Source organism: Lobosporangium transversale (assembly GCF_002105155.1).
Source record: "Lobosporangium transversale strain NRRL 3116 chromosome Unknown BCR41scaffold_40, whole genome shotgun sequence".
Lineage (NCBI taxonomy): Eukaryota > Fungi > Mortierellomycota > Mortierellomycetes > Mortierellales > Mortierellaceae > Lobosporangium > Lobosporangium transversale.
Window position 1 is genome coordinate 362,894 of NW_019029018.1, and position 14,299 is coordinate 377,192.

At 41.7% G+C, this 14,299-nt stretch overlaps 5 protein-coding genes across 5 annotated transcripts; 4 read left to right on the forward strand and 1 right to left on the reverse strand.

The window, feature by feature from the left end:
* The first annotated feature begins 1,422 nt into the window (after nucleotides 1-1,422).
* Nucleotides 1,423-2,187, forward strand: BCR41DRAFT_158976 (hypothetical protein). Its single transcript, XM_022019640.1, has 2 exons — nucleotides 1,423-1,560; nucleotides 1,687-2,187. Exon 2 carries the CDS (start codon nucleotides 1,697-1,699, stop codon nucleotides 2,084-2,086), a length of 390 nt encoding a protein of 129 aa, XP_021878155.1. The 5' UTR covers nucleotides 1,423-1,560; nucleotides 1,687-1,696; the 3' UTR covers nucleotides 2,087-2,187.
* A 1,836-nt stretch (nucleotides 2,188-4,023) lies between these two features.
* BCR41DRAFT_412193 (hypothetical protein) lies at nucleotides 4,024-5,580 on the forward strand. The gene is made up of 4 exons (XM_022029465.1): nucleotides 4,024-4,467; nucleotides 4,533-4,740; nucleotides 4,806-5,092; nucleotides 5,303-5,580. Exons 1-4 carry the CDS (start codon nucleotides 4,240-4,242, stop codon nucleotides 5,489-5,491), a joined length of 912 nt encoding a protein of 303 aa, XP_021878156.1. The 5' UTR covers nucleotides 4,024-4,239; the 3' UTR covers nucleotides 5,492-5,580.
* A 1,022-nt stretch (nucleotides 5,581-6,602) lies between these two features.
* On the forward strand, nucleotides 6,603-7,388 carry BCR41DRAFT_412195 (hypothetical protein; the record flags this gene model as incomplete). The annotated part of the gene is made up of 2 exons (XM_022029466.1): nucleotides 6,603-6,914; nucleotides 7,293-7,388. The coding sequence occupies exons 1-2, from the start codon at nucleotides 6,702-6,704 to the stop codon at nucleotides 7,386-7,388; spliced, it is 309 nt and encodes a 102-aa protein (XP_021878157.1). The 5' UTR covers nucleotides 6,603-6,701.
* Nucleotides 7,389-7,806: 418 nt separating this feature from the next.
* Nucleotides 7,807-8,443, forward strand: BCR41DRAFT_424741 (hypothetical protein; the record flags this gene model as incomplete). Its single annotated transcript, XM_022030482.1, has 2 exons — nucleotides 7,807-7,863; nucleotides 7,988-8,443. The coding sequence occupies exon 2, from the start codon at nucleotides 8,012-8,014 to the stop codon at nucleotides 8,441-8,443; it is 432 nt and encodes a 143-aa protein (XP_021878158.1). The 5' UTR covers nucleotides 7,807-7,863; nucleotides 7,988-8,011.
* A 1,899-nt stretch (nucleotides 8,444-10,342) lies between these two features.
* BCR41DRAFT_424742 (hypothetical protein) lies at nucleotides 10,343-13,833 on the reverse strand. Its single transcript, XM_022030483.1, has 2 exons — nucleotides 13,452-13,833; nucleotides 10,343-13,351 (listed from the first exon to the last, which is right to left on the reverse strand). Exons 1-2 carry the CDS (start codon nucleotides 13,658-13,660, stop codon nucleotides 10,480-10,482), a joined length of 3,081 nt encoding a protein of 1,026 aa, XP_021878159.1. The 5' UTR covers nucleotides 13,661-13,833; the 3' UTR covers nucleotides 10,343-10,479.
* Nucleotides 13,834-14,299: the final 466 nt, after the last annotated feature.

Sequence of the window (14,299 nt, forward strand, 5' to 3'; positions counted from 1 at the left end):
ATAATATTATACATGTACATGATTTTGTCTACGCTCGTCTGTCTCATGAAGAAGCGGCTATCCAAAGTGTTCAAGCTTGATATGTGATATGCTATAATGGATAATTATAAATCCTTTTTATTTGTTTATTATGGTCATTACTAACCTTGAAAAGCTTTATTGTGTGAACATGTATAGCATTGCACTTTCAGGGCTTATAAATGCAGTATGATTTGATCCTCAACTTTCCTTTGACATTACAACTATTGAACGAAATGGATTCAAATAGATTTTCTCCAAACCCAGCAAAACTATTTTCTTTCTTCATCTCGTTGAGAAGATTATAATTAATGGCTGGTGGATAGTGACTCGTTTACGCGTACGATTTTCAGCCATTTTTCTTCCATCTACCTTTCTTTCTCCACCATTTTTTTTATCTCTCCATATCTCTATGCACCCCATCACTTACCCACCTTTTGATCTTACCTCTTCGCAAGTCTTTATATTTTGCTTACTCTGATTGCCATTTCTTTTGTCTCTCGCCGCATTCCTTTAGCTTCGTTTTCACTCTGGGTATCTTCATATTAGTTTAACTCCCCGCTCTTCGCTTCATCCATTTCTCTTCCACTTCTCTTCCACTTCTCCTCGCCTACTTTTCTTTTCCTCTTCTTTGCCCCTCCTCTGTCTATTGTCTAACCTGTCCACGCTGTCTCTTCACGCTGTCAATTTTCATACATGCTCCATCAATCTTCAAGCTATCTTCATGCATATGCCTCACCAATCTTCATATTAAATTCAATGCTCACGTACCCTATCAAAAGTGAAAAATGTACAGATTCCCGTCATTGATTTTATTCTGCTCCTCCTTCACATCGTACAATTTTTTTTTTTTTTGCATACTCAATCAGTTACTCGCCAACATCTAATCTTCGTAGGGCAATGTTAATAAAGCCAAGGTCCTTAGCGCTCTCTTTCTCGTTTCTTTGTTTAGGTGTTTCCGCCCCCCTCTGCATGTACGTTGAAAGACTGTAAATGGATACTTTACAAAGTGAGACTGAGGGTATGTCTGAAAGCGAGAACTCTGTTGCGATTTTTGCTCTATCTCCCTATGGCCACATGGCCGATTCTACGCAGAATAATCTTTTCAGTAGTGGATCAAGAGTGGCTTATGTGATTCAATTGAGCCAGGACTACGAGAGTAATCGCATGCTTTCAATATGTGGTTATAGATCATCTGCTCTCGCCCATTCTATCTTACTTTGTAGGCGCAAACATTCCTACATTGAAGGTATATACAAGCATTTCTGCACAAGCTATCACCACTCAGTCTTTTGTATGTACACTCTTTGCAGTTGGGCTGTTGTGTGCACTCTTTAAAGTTGGTATTCTTGAATTCTTATGAAAATAAGATGGGCTGTTGTGTGCGCTCTTTAAAAGTGAACGTTCATGTATCCTTGTGTACACACCACAACGCCGCCCTGTTCCACACCAAATGCATATTTATAATATAAATAGTCGTAGGCTTTCCAGCGGTTTCCCATAACGCGCTTCAACCTGTACACGATAATCCACCTTAATATCGTAAGTATTTCAACTTCGCAATGTATATCGCTTCTAATTGCAACTGCTTTTCCAACTTCCACAACTGCTTACTCTTTTAATTTAATACTGATTTGGTACCATATATTACGTTTATTGCCTTTTAAGCCTCGCGACCATGAAACTCGTTCTCTTTGCTGCTCTCCTGTCACCTGTCTTGGCTGGTATTCCTTTCCGTGGTGCATGTACTTTTCTCCAACCCAACTCATGTGGAGATTGTTACTCTAATGGTGTAGTCTGCAAGATAGTGAGGACCGATAATAACCAAGATCTTTCCTTCACAGCCGAAAGGTGGACACAGATTAAGGATAACAGATACTACATGGCATGTGACAAGAATAGCTGGGTTTGTGTTGAGAACGACATCCAAAACAAAGACTGGATAACAATTTATGCCGACTCCAGAAAGAAATCGCATTACGATGGTAGATCAGTTAGGACACCGTGTACCTCACCTGGTTGTGGTAAAGGCGTTCGAACCGTGTATAGCTTCAAAGTGACAGTGTAGTTTTTTTTTTAAAAAAAAATATATTGATTTTAGTATCAAGTGTCCAGTATGGCATACTAGTGCTGCGTACCAAAGTAACAAAAATGGTATCATGAAAGAAGATTTTAGTATTACTTTCCATGGGTTTTGTGCCGGTCAGTTTTTGTGTTAGTATCACTTGCATCTTGTTTACGAATGTCTGGTATCACTTCCATGTGCTCTCGACAAAAAAAATGGGCGCTCGGGCGGGGGTGGAAATGATGCTAATATGCGTTTGCGGGATTCGGATTGTCCTTTAGAGCATTGCCCACATTGTCCATCAACACACTATCCATCAGCGCATTATCCATTAGCACATTATCCACCAGCATATTATCCACCAGCACATTATCCATTAGCATATTATCCATCAGTACATTATCAGCCAGTACATTATCCATCGGCGCACTGTCTACCATCCCATTGCCCAGCATCCCATTGCCCAGCATCCCATTGCCCATATGCTCTATCCACATCATCCCACCCAAAGCTCGCGCCAGTGCCTCTGTTCGTTTCCCAGTTACCCTCACCGTCCGCCAACATCCAAGACGATCCATCAAGGACCAGCACCCATATTTTCAACAGCAGCTGAGGTTCTCTCGCACCTTATGTCGCCAAGCGCGAATGCCTATACAAAAGCTCTGTCATCCGAGGGCAAGATTACAAAGGAGAGGCCTATATCTGGCCCTACGTGGGACAATCTGGAGACACCGCTTTCACCTCCCCTTTCACCACTGTTGCCTACACAACCACTAGACAAGTCCAAGGCGCCTCATCGTTCCAGGCTCTCACCTACCTTTTCACCAATGTTGTCTCCGCCATCTCTAGACAAGCCAAAGGCATCTAACCGTTCTAGAAGTAGATCCCCCTCAAATGTTAAAACATAGTATATGCATGTACTGAAAGATATGAAAAATACAAAATATGTTCTCAATAAACAACTGTTATATCGATCCTCAATAGAATTCTTCCCCAAACTGCCTGAAAGCAAGAGTGTAGACGCACTCCCTCCGCCTCCAGAGGATTCATGTAAGATACACAAGCAGCAATTGATCCACGTTCCATACCAGGCAAGAATAAAGATCGAGCGCATTGGCAACCTTGAGAAAGCTCGCCATACTGGTTTCCACTACCATCAGCATCCACCATCTATTAAGCCGACCGCAGAGGCTATGGCATCATTCGTGGATATGGTGAAGGTGGCATCAGAGGTGGGGCCCAAGATGTTGTTAGTTGGTACGGATACTCGACCGTCTGTCTTGGAGCTCCATGGTTCATTTAATAACCTCGGTCGTACTGCACACCACAGAAGGAAAATCTTAAATGGAATTAAGAAACCTTGGAATATCACTTCTTTGGCTGCATTCGATCGCGATTATAAGATGATGGGGCCCATCAGCTTATTGGAAGATGAAGCACACATTATTATTCAGGCGGAGTTCATGAAGGAAATGCTTCGAAGCATGGATGGCTGTATACAGACTGACTCAATTGAATCATTTTTTCATGATGAGAATTTTCCAAATATCAACATTACGTTCACAAGCGCGTTCAATTTTGTGATCAACAGGACGGTACCCGTTGTGATGTCAATGCTTTTTGGGAAAACACAAAAGCATTATAAGCACCATTTTCTGGCAATGTTTAAATACTTACCTTTCAAAACATTTATTGAATTTACTGAGGGCTTTCCTGGAATGGTCTGTGACTTCAATGAGGCGGAACGTGTGGGGTTTGAGCTTGCTGTCCGCGAATATTTTAGGCTCGGTGACAATCATGAAGTACGGCTGGAGAACCACTGCAGATTCTGTGAAGTCCATTTCCGTCGGTCCTTAATGAGAGTGCAGGGGAATTCTGCCGTAATCCCACCTTCAGAAGAACTGGCTTTCAATCGCAAGTGTCTAGATCTTCTCGACAAGCACACTGAAGAAAAGTTCCATGGGCTTATTCAAGATCTGGTAGAATCTTTTCCAAGGACAAAAAAATGGATCGATTGGTACATGCATCCAAATTGAGCGAAATGTATTTTCCAATCTCTTTCTAATGTTGACATTTCAAAGTTCTCAAAGGATACAAATGCCCAAGAGAGTTTGGGAGGGGACTTTAAGCGCCATGCACCAACTAATAAAAAGGGTATGAATGTCAGGGATACGTATGATTACGGCTGCCGTTACTTGAAGCTAATCGAGCGCGATATTAAACAAGCCTTGAAGGGATCGACGCTAAGGTACCACCGCTATAAGTACCCTGGGAGAAAAAAAAAAAAGCAGCCCACAGCAACGATGGTCGCGCGCCAGATTGTAACAAGACACTGTTCCCCGAAATATTTAAGCGGCAACGTCGAGCAAGTCGCCCTAAAGGAAGTAAGAACAAAGTTCCCAAGCTAGCGATCGACGAAGAATGGGAAGGCCTCGCAATACCATGACAGGTCCAATATGAGGACTTCAACGCAATCAATACATGTCCTTTAGACGCTCCTCTTATGCTTTGGGTGCTTTTACGTAGGTTTTCCGGAATGTGCTATTCAACAGCTACCTTAGCGGCCTCCGAAGGAGCCGTACTGGAAGAGGTCGTAAAATTGGTATTAGCAAAAGAGCACGCCAAGGCAAGACGGATGTGGTGCAAAGAGATCTTAGGTTTGACGGAAGGCGAGCATGACTTATGGGGTCTGTTGAGAATACCTTTACTGATCATTTGCAAGGCTTGGCTACATTCAAAGTCACTTACGACTCGACGTGTTCTGAAGAGGGATGCCCCAATCGAAGTTCGAAAGAGACACAAAGTTCTGCTTATTTTTTCATGAGGGGAAATGCACGGCACATTAATCAAGGAAGTTTTGATATGTCGGTTAAGAAAGAACACACTCCCTGTTCTTTGCCAATGCAGACCCAGGGATCCCGCAAGCGAATGCTTTCATTTAATGTCGACAGTGGAACGTTGGAATCCCTGGATGTGTGCAGTGGCATGCGAGCATATTCCCGAATGGAGGTAGTTGAATGGCCACTACTACTCATTATCGACTGCCTTCAAGCATAACACGACTCTCCAGGGCCATTCGTTTGCCCAGACCGATATATTTGTTTCGATGGCGAGGATCTTAATTTGGCGGGGGTTATACTCCACAGTCAGAGCCAAGGGCATTATACGAGCATGGCTCTGATCAAGGGGCGCTGGGTGTACTATGATGGTATGAAGTAGCGTAAGCTACAATGGGTCGGTGACCAAATGATTGTTCCTGATGGTTTTCAACCAACTCAGGTATGGTACCTGAGGTCCCACGACCAATTAGCCGGTAACGAGACGGACATCTCTAGTAGTGCCAGTGCTACTAATGGGGGAGGTCGAGAGGCGGTTCAACTGAGAGTCAAAATTCCAATGAAGGCTTAGACTTAATATCCCAATGAGGACTTGTCGCATCGCTGTGGACATTGACCACATGGTTTCCTTTGATGTTGTTAGAAGAGCTGCTAGCTTAGGAGAATACGATCTATCATTATTATTATGATATTGGTAAGAAAAATATACCTAGTCATTTACTTAGTTCTGAAAATGAAATCGGAAAATCAATACTTTGCTTTCTATTAGCTCTAACTCGCTTGTATAAAGGCTCATACTCCAAAGATGCTTCAACACATGTATTATAGAACAAATTTTTACCTTGAGGTAGATATGAAAGGTAAGAATCACTAAAAATCATATGGGAAAATGTTGCTTTTGCATTTTATTCTTCATATAGCAAACCAGCCAACAATGCCCTCCCTGAAAAAGATGACTCAGGATTTAGGTGACCGAATACTAAGCAATAATATATAAAATAGCAAAGCGCCAACTGTAAAATATCTATGGTAGTTTGCTCTGATATTATAATCGATTTAATTAGAGTGATATCTCTTAACTTGACATTGGCTTCAGATGGAAAGTTGATGATGTGAAATTTAAGGACATGGGCTTGGATCACATCTCTTACAAAAGCTGATGCTCAAGATCATAAAGTTGGTGCGCTGCTGTCGATATCCAATATTGAATCCAAAAATGTCATTTGATTTTTTATCGACTCCTGCTTTTCATACATGTCTGTGTCTGGGAGAAAGCTTATTCCGCGAAATTATCGTGGCATGAACCTTGTCAATCTAAGGAAAGGTAAGCAAAGGATTGATATTCCGATTTTCACCTTTAAAATGAGCCCATACGAATGGTGAAAAAGAGGAACCTCTACACTAGAAATTGCAATGGAGACCCTGTCAGGTGACCAATAGGTTTATCTCCTTCAATAGCTAACCAACACTAACAGACATTCACCTATGACCCTGTGTAACATGGTTGCTTCAGGAGCCGAAGTTCTCATTTATATTCAATTAAAAAAAAAAAAAAAAAAAAAAAAACGAAAAGAAGGTAATCATCGCGTTATCAATAAATTCTGGTTTGGATGCGTTCAACCGTAACCCAACAGACAAAAGCTTCGGGTTATCGCCTACTCAGCCAGGCACAAGCACCAGATAATCGAATGAAAAGCTCCTCCTGCAAAGCTATATTACTACTGCAACATACATTTCTGTCTCATGATAGTCATGCTCCTTATTAGTAACTGAATAACTTAATGCTTACTGAGTTCTGCTTCAATATGCTCGGAAGGCACGACGGCAAAGGGCTAATAAGCAACGCTGTTTTGAACGCTTGGTTGAAACAACTCAGTGATTACTTTAGAGCCCGGTTCACGATTTGGTGCCGAATAAATATATTGATGGATTTATATAGGTGTATAGAAGGATGGTTGTCCTTAAGAGTTGAGACCCATTTCCCCAATGTGCAAGTAAGCACCTTCCATTATCCAGAAGAGCCTCACTTGCGCTCTGATACGGGCTCGACACAGGCATCCCCAATAAATAATGCTTAATGCCCCAATGATATTTTCTTTCCATCTTCTTAATGGTCTGTATCCCATTTGAAAGACTGACATTAAAGCGCCTTTGGGCATAAATATATGCGTAATATTTAAATCAAGCAAAGTGAGTTAAAAAAAAAAACAATAACGTGAACGGAGGGATGTCGGAGAAGATTTTTTTTCTTCATACAGGTCGGACATTTAACCGCTCCCAACAGCCAACTGCTGAATATGTGTTTGCCGTTTATCCAACAGCCAACTTTGCATGTATAAATATATAATATATATATGTATTTGTATCAATAGTCCATATTCTGCTTTTCCAACAGCCCACTCTATTGTGTACTGTTTACCCAACAGCTCAACTCTGTATTTGTGCCGTTTACCCTGCATATTTTATAGAACGCTTATAAGATGACAAGAAATTAAAGGAGCGTGCTGTAGTGTATGACAGATCAAGACCCAGAAATTTAAAAAAACTGTTTGTGCTCCCTTGCATGCATGTGTAACCATTACGTGTACTTTGTAGAAACATTCAACATGGATAAGTTCTATCACTGTTCTTATTTTTTATTTTTATTTTTTTACATATCTTTTAATAAATGTGGTGTGTGGACCCACATCCTATCCTCACCTCACCACCCGTCTATTTGTCTGCCCATGCACAACAGCCCAACTCTATTGTGTACTATTTGTCTGACAGTCCAGCTTTTACTTGAACCCGTGATACGGACTGACAAGTTCTTGGGAAAACATTAATACCCCTCCATTTCCTTGTAAGAGTTGTCACACAGATTATCTCTCACAGAACTCTCACCAGAACCTCATCAAGAACGTTTACAGAAGCTCTCACATCCCTTGATCAAGCCAGGTTCTCGTAAGATTATTATTGGCTTTCGCATTATGATTAAAGTGATGTTTGTTAACATCTATAACTAATGATTTTTAAAAAAACCACCATCTATCTTATTTCTATTATTATTCTTATTCAACACATCTAGTACCCATTCTTAACAATCTTCAAAATGATCATTCCTTATGCTCTTTTGGTTCCCTTGTTGCTCCTGAATTCAGTCTTTGCTAGCCATTGGGCTTGTTACAGACGACGGAACGTAGGATTTGGTTGGGATATCGATGCTGTCCTCGCAGATCCAAATGGCATTATCATTGCACAGACCGGTTGGCACAATGACTTTTCGGACGTTTACACAAAAAAGAACAGCAGAGGAAGGATGGATATTAAAAGCGGATTTAAAAGCTGGTCTTGTGCTACTGATGGTGTAGATCATGGAACCTTCGCCCCTAATGAAGTGAAAACACTTAATGGCAAAGATGACAAAGTTGCTTTTGGATGTTACGACTTGGGGGGAACAGAATACTGCAAGCAATATGATTACATCAAAAAGATGTGCTATGGATGGCTAGACCAGGTTAGGGATGGCAAGTTGAATGTCTAGAACAAAAAAAAACAATTTTTCATATTACTAGTTCACGTCTGTAGTATTGGTTCATTATAGCCATAGTCCATATCCATCCAGTACACCAGTACACAAACAAATAAAGTTAATTGAGTTTGCAAGGGCGTAAATAGCCCAAGCCTTTAGATTTCTCAACAAAAGGACATGCAAACATGTAATTTCATACTTTTATTTTGGAGTCCCTTTGGCTTTTTTCAGTCACCTGCAAGGAAGAATGATCAAAATGGGTTATTCTAATATTTTGGCCCTCTGACAAACAGCCCATTCGCAATACGTATAGATATATACTTCATCAACCAACATTAAAATTTACGCTTTCGCTAATGAGATCGATATGGCTATCTACTGCAGATCTTCGGATTAAATGTAGCGCTTCTCTTCATTAGAATTTCGGTTTTTTTTACTTTTTGATCTAACTTTTTTTCAGACCCAGAGGTCCTTTCTCCCACTTAAGTTGTAGAGCAAGATCAAAGCTTCAAAAAGTGTTCGTCTTGAGTGCCTCTGAGAGTACAAGACCCCCTTCTTTCTCATTTGAGTTATCTCCCAAAATGAAAGCGGCCAAAGTGGTGTTGTCCTTGAGTGGGTTTGTAAGCACTCAAAACTCACTAGTCTCAATCAATCGACTCTTCATCGTTAAGGAGAGCCTATGAAGGCGTGATAGCCATTTGAGTTGTAAACTATGAAGATTTGTTAAATCTGGAATAGGACAATTTGGACTGTCTTCATGTTGCTCAGTTCTATGGCGCGAACAAGGGTGGGTTTCATGCCGCGTGGGTATTGAAAGCAATTTATCGGTAATGCTTTCCCGAGGCCTTTCAAGTTAGAGTTGAAATGTCGGTAGACTTGACGATTTTAGTACATGTTCAAACGCCTCAAGGTCAGTTCTAGCTCAATCCCAGTTGAATGCGGTATCCGACCCGTAAACACACTTCACATTGGCCAGCACCCCAATGAATCCTTCAGCTCTGTTTCTGAATCTCAAAGTGATAACTATTTTACCGAGATGCGTTATATTTGTCTCCATTCGTCACCACTGCATCTTTAAAGGCTTTCTTTCTTTCTTTTTTTTCCTCGATATCTCGGGCGATAGTGTTCAAAACAAATCCATTTGACATGGCCTGCCTCGGCCGTGTTCTGTACAAGTTGCCGAGTTTTCTATTTTCATCGTTGGTTAAGGAACGTGCTCAGCAGTTGAAGATCAGCTCCTTCAAGTGCCCCTTAGTTATCGATTGTGTTGATGCTGTTCAACACTGAATTTCCCTTAGAGAGCGCTTCCATATATTTGATTGAATAATCGATACCAGCACCAAGACCTGAGGCTGGTATTTTTACCCTGTAGTTTCGGTAGATGAGATGAAGAATTCCCTCATTCACAGCTGATGTATCACCCACTTTTTTTTTTTTTTTTTTTTTTAAGAGTCGCTAACATGGGTATCCTGTTGAGATGACGGTTCGATCATTATCCTAGTCAGGGACCTTTATGTGGCTTAGATTCCCCTGGATGATGAGCCTCTCCAACTCTAAACTAGGATAGACATGTCTATTTTGTTAAATAGCAGCTTCTGTTCCAACAAACATGACAACTCACTTCGTTTTGCAATGACCCTTTCGTTTCTCTCCTCACTTTGATTCGGTCCAGCTGAGCAGAGGAGGCTTGCCAATGGAGTTACATAGTTAACTACAATTCTCCTTATCAGATAGAGGAGCCATCAAAACTTATTTGGTTACGTTGCGCTTGAAGAGAGGCTCACGCGAGTACTTCGCTAGATTTAGATCTGTGTGGTTGAGAAACAGTGAGCCAAAAGGCACAGGGAAAATTAAGCAAGGATTTACAAGCATGGTACATGTAACAGCGGTTTTTATGATTACATCTTTATTAATTATATTAATGATACCCTTGTATAGAGGTTTCTATATACTACAGTAGTTGTTATTTGAACAAAGCTTCGTATCTGAGCTACTCAGTTTAATAAGTCGAGTAGCCAGGGCTTTTTAGTAATTGATTAAGGGTATACTCATTTATGAAGGAGCAAAGCCTTATTAATCTTAAGTGCTTCTGATAGTGCCAGAGCGCCTTCCTTTCCAATCCTGTTGCTCTCCAATTCCAAAATGGCCAAGGTTGTGTTAGCCCTGAGTGCCTCTGACAGCGCAAGAGCTCCTTCATTTCCAACTGCATTGCTCCTCAATTTCAGGATAGTCAAGGCTGTGTTAGTCTTGAGCGCCTCTGACAGCGCAAGAGCTCCTGCATCCCCAATTTCGTTGAAACACAAATCCAAGTTGATCAGAGTCGTGTTAAGTTTGAGTGCTTCTGACAATGCCTGAGCTCCCTCATTCCCAATCGCGTTGTAATACAAGACCAAAGTGGTCAACGTCGTGTTGGTCTTGAGTGCCTCTGACAGTGCCTGAGCTCCTTCATCTCCAACTGCGTTACCCCACAAGTTCAAGCTTGTCAAAGTAGGACTAGTCTTGAGTGCTTCTGACAATGCTAGAGTTCCTTCCTTCCCAATTGCGTTGAACCCCAATCCCAAAGCGGTCAGGGCTGTGTTAGCTCTGAGTGCTTCTGACAGTGCCTGAGTTCCTTCATCTCCTATTAAGTTCCACCTCAGATTCAGAGTAGTCAAGGCCGTGTTAGCCTTAAGCGCCTCCGACAAGGCAAGGACTCCTGGATCTCCAATCAAATTCTGCTCCAAGTCCAACGTGGTCAATGTCGTATTAGTCTTGAGTGCTTCGGACAGCGCCAGAGTTCCCTCGTTTTCAATTGAATTCTTCTTCATTTCCAAAATATTCAAAGCTGTGTTAATCTTGAGTGCCTCTGACAGTGCTAGAGCCCCTTCTGGCCCAATTGAGTTGTGCTGTAATTTCAAAATGGTCAAGGTTGTATTGACTTTGAGTGCCTCCGACAGTCCCAGGGCTCCTTCCTTTCCAATTGAGTTGGCCTCCAAGTTCAAGGTCGTCAGTGTCGTATTAGTCTTAAGCGCCTCTGACAGTGCAACGACTCCTTCTTTTCCCATTGAATTTTCCTTCATTTCCAAAGTGACCAAAGCTTTGTTAACCTTGAGTGCCTCTGACAGCGCTAGAGCCCCATCCTTCCCAATTGAGCTGCCATTCAGGCTCAAAGTGGACAAAGCAGTGTTGACCTTGAGCGCCTCTGACAGTGCCACAGCTCCTTCGTCTCCAATTATGTTGTGCTCTAAGTTCAAAGTGGTCAAAGCCATGTTGACTTTGAGTGCCTCTGACAGCGCAAGAGCCCCTTTACTCCCAATTGTAGTCTTTCTCAAGCTTAAAGTGGTTAAAGTCGTGTTAGCCTTGAGCGCCTCGGATAGTGCCAGGGCTCCTTCGTTCCGGACCGAACTGCCATCCAGATCCAAAGTGATCAAATTGGTGTTGGTCTTGAGTGAATTTACAAGTACACGGAATTCACTAGTCCCAATCTTTTGAGGCTTCATCTCAAGGGACAGCTTATGGAGGTGTGATGATTTTTTGGGCTGTAAACTAGAAAGCTTTATGAGGTCCGGGGATAAAACGATGTGGATGACCTTCATGTTGCTCAATTCCATGATACGAACAAGGATTTCATATCGTGTGGATGTTGAAAGTATTTTCTTGGTTATACTTTCTTGAGACTTTCCGAGGTCAAGCCGAAGAATTGATACATTTGAGGTCTTTAGTGCCTCCTCAAGCTCCACAAGATCAGTCTTGGTCCAATCCCAGTCGAATGTGATATCCAACTCGTATGCACGTCTTGCATTTGCCAGTACATCGAAGAACTCTTCAGCTCTGGTTCTGGACCTCAGTATGACAGTTGCTTTACCAAGATGCGAGTTGTATTTGCCTCCATTCATCTCCACTGCATTTGCATACACTTTCTGCTCTACTTCTTTATACATTGAACGATAGTGTTCAAAACAAACCCATTTAACATGGCCTGTTTCGGTCGTGATCCTGTACAAGTTGCCTAGCTGCTTGTTTTCTTTGTTGATTTGAAGGAATGTGCCCAGTTGTTGGAGATCAGGTCCTTCGAGTCCTTCATAGTCGTCGATTGCGTTTATATTGTTCAAGGCTAGATATTCAGTAGAGAGTGCCTTCATATAGTCGATTGAATAGTTGATACCGGCATCGACCAGATTTGAGGCTGGTGTTAGAGAAGCAGCTGAGTATGTTCTCATTCCCAGCTTAAGCCATTGTAAAAGGATGAGTATGTACTTTCCATATTTGTGAAAGAGCTCTCTGCTGTCTTGAATTTCATACCCGTCATGTTTGGCAATATGGATTTGGTTATGGCTGCTCTTGCTTGTGTTTACAGTGTGTTCACCGCATTCACAGAGGAAATGAAGACGGAACTTGTTCCTCAAAACATTCATTGGATCCCACTTGGCAGCGTCGACAGGTAAAATTATAAAGAGTCGAGGGATTGGGTACTCATGAAGTTCAAAGTTCTGGGTAAGGATAGCATTAGCATGCTTTTGAAGGGTAGCAATTGTGTCAAGAGCCTGATGTTGCAAACTAATGATCATTTCATCCTTCTCTCTAGCCTCCAATTGCAGTTTAAGCATTTCCGCTTGCAGTTCAAAAATCACCGATTGCAGTTTAAGCATTTCGTCACCCCTCCCTTTGACCTCTTGTAGCAACTCCATAGCCTTTTCAAGGCTAGGACTTATCATTTCGCTTTGTCCATTATTGCAGGTAGCGAGAGAAGAGTTGGAAGATTGAGCCGGACTTGATAGTGGTAAAAGGTCTTGAGAGGAGGATAGATTTGTTGAATTTCTTGATGTGATGATGGCGCTGTTGTTGTTATTGCTGTTGCTGCTGCAGCTGCAGATCTGTGGTACTTCCGCAATAACATCTAAGATCTTGTCAGGGTAGAATGCAATGCGTGGAGGTTCGATTCTAACAGAACAAAAGAAAAAAGAATATGTCAATTGAGTTCACCCATTTTCTCTTAATAAAAGCAATTGAAAAAGGCGTCACGGTAAATTATACAACATACTTGTTGCCATCAACGTCTAAAAGGAATGGAATGGGATGTCCATCCAGTTTGAATCGCGCTGCATCCGGAAAGACCTCTCGAATGTCTTGTAACCACAGACAATACGCCGAGCCGCCATTGCTTGTAGAGACGGAATTAGTTCTGACACAAACTTTTTCAATACTGTCGTTGTCGACCTTTCGGAATTGTTGGTATTTTTGTTCTGTCATTTCAATGGATGAAGAGAGGATGAGAAGATTAGAGGATGAGAGAATGAGAAGATGAGGGATTTCTTCATTTCCAACGGTTGTATACACTAACCTCTTTTTTTTTCCCCTTCTTCTTCCCGACTTTGCCCCTTGGAGTTTGAAGTGAAAAGAGTTAGAAAATACCGTTACTAGACCCGTCTATAAATGTCTTTCTTTTGACCCCTGCATCTTGCTTGCCTTAACGTGCTTATTGCATGCATGTACATGTGCATACCTCAGCTTGGTGTGTTTAAGCTACATTTACTGGTCGTATTTTCACCTAAGGGCACTGTTTACTAGTCTTTCGGATGAATATTGCATTGATTACAACTAGACATGATATATACATGTACCTTGTTGCCTCCTCTCCCCATAGTGGAAGCTATAGTTGGGGAAATAACTAGGGAGCTGAACATCTTGAGTAAATAATAAAGCCATAACCGTATCAGTATCCTGCACTTGAGAGATCAATTTGTAGTGTGTAGTCCCCGTCAGAGACAGCTGGAGAAATATTGTTCGACTATCCATTTCTGCTATATAATGTAAATGTAGTTGAAAGGAGGAGTTGTAAAGCTTTTCGATACACCGGGACTTAGAAGGGTTTTTGTCAGATCTGAACTA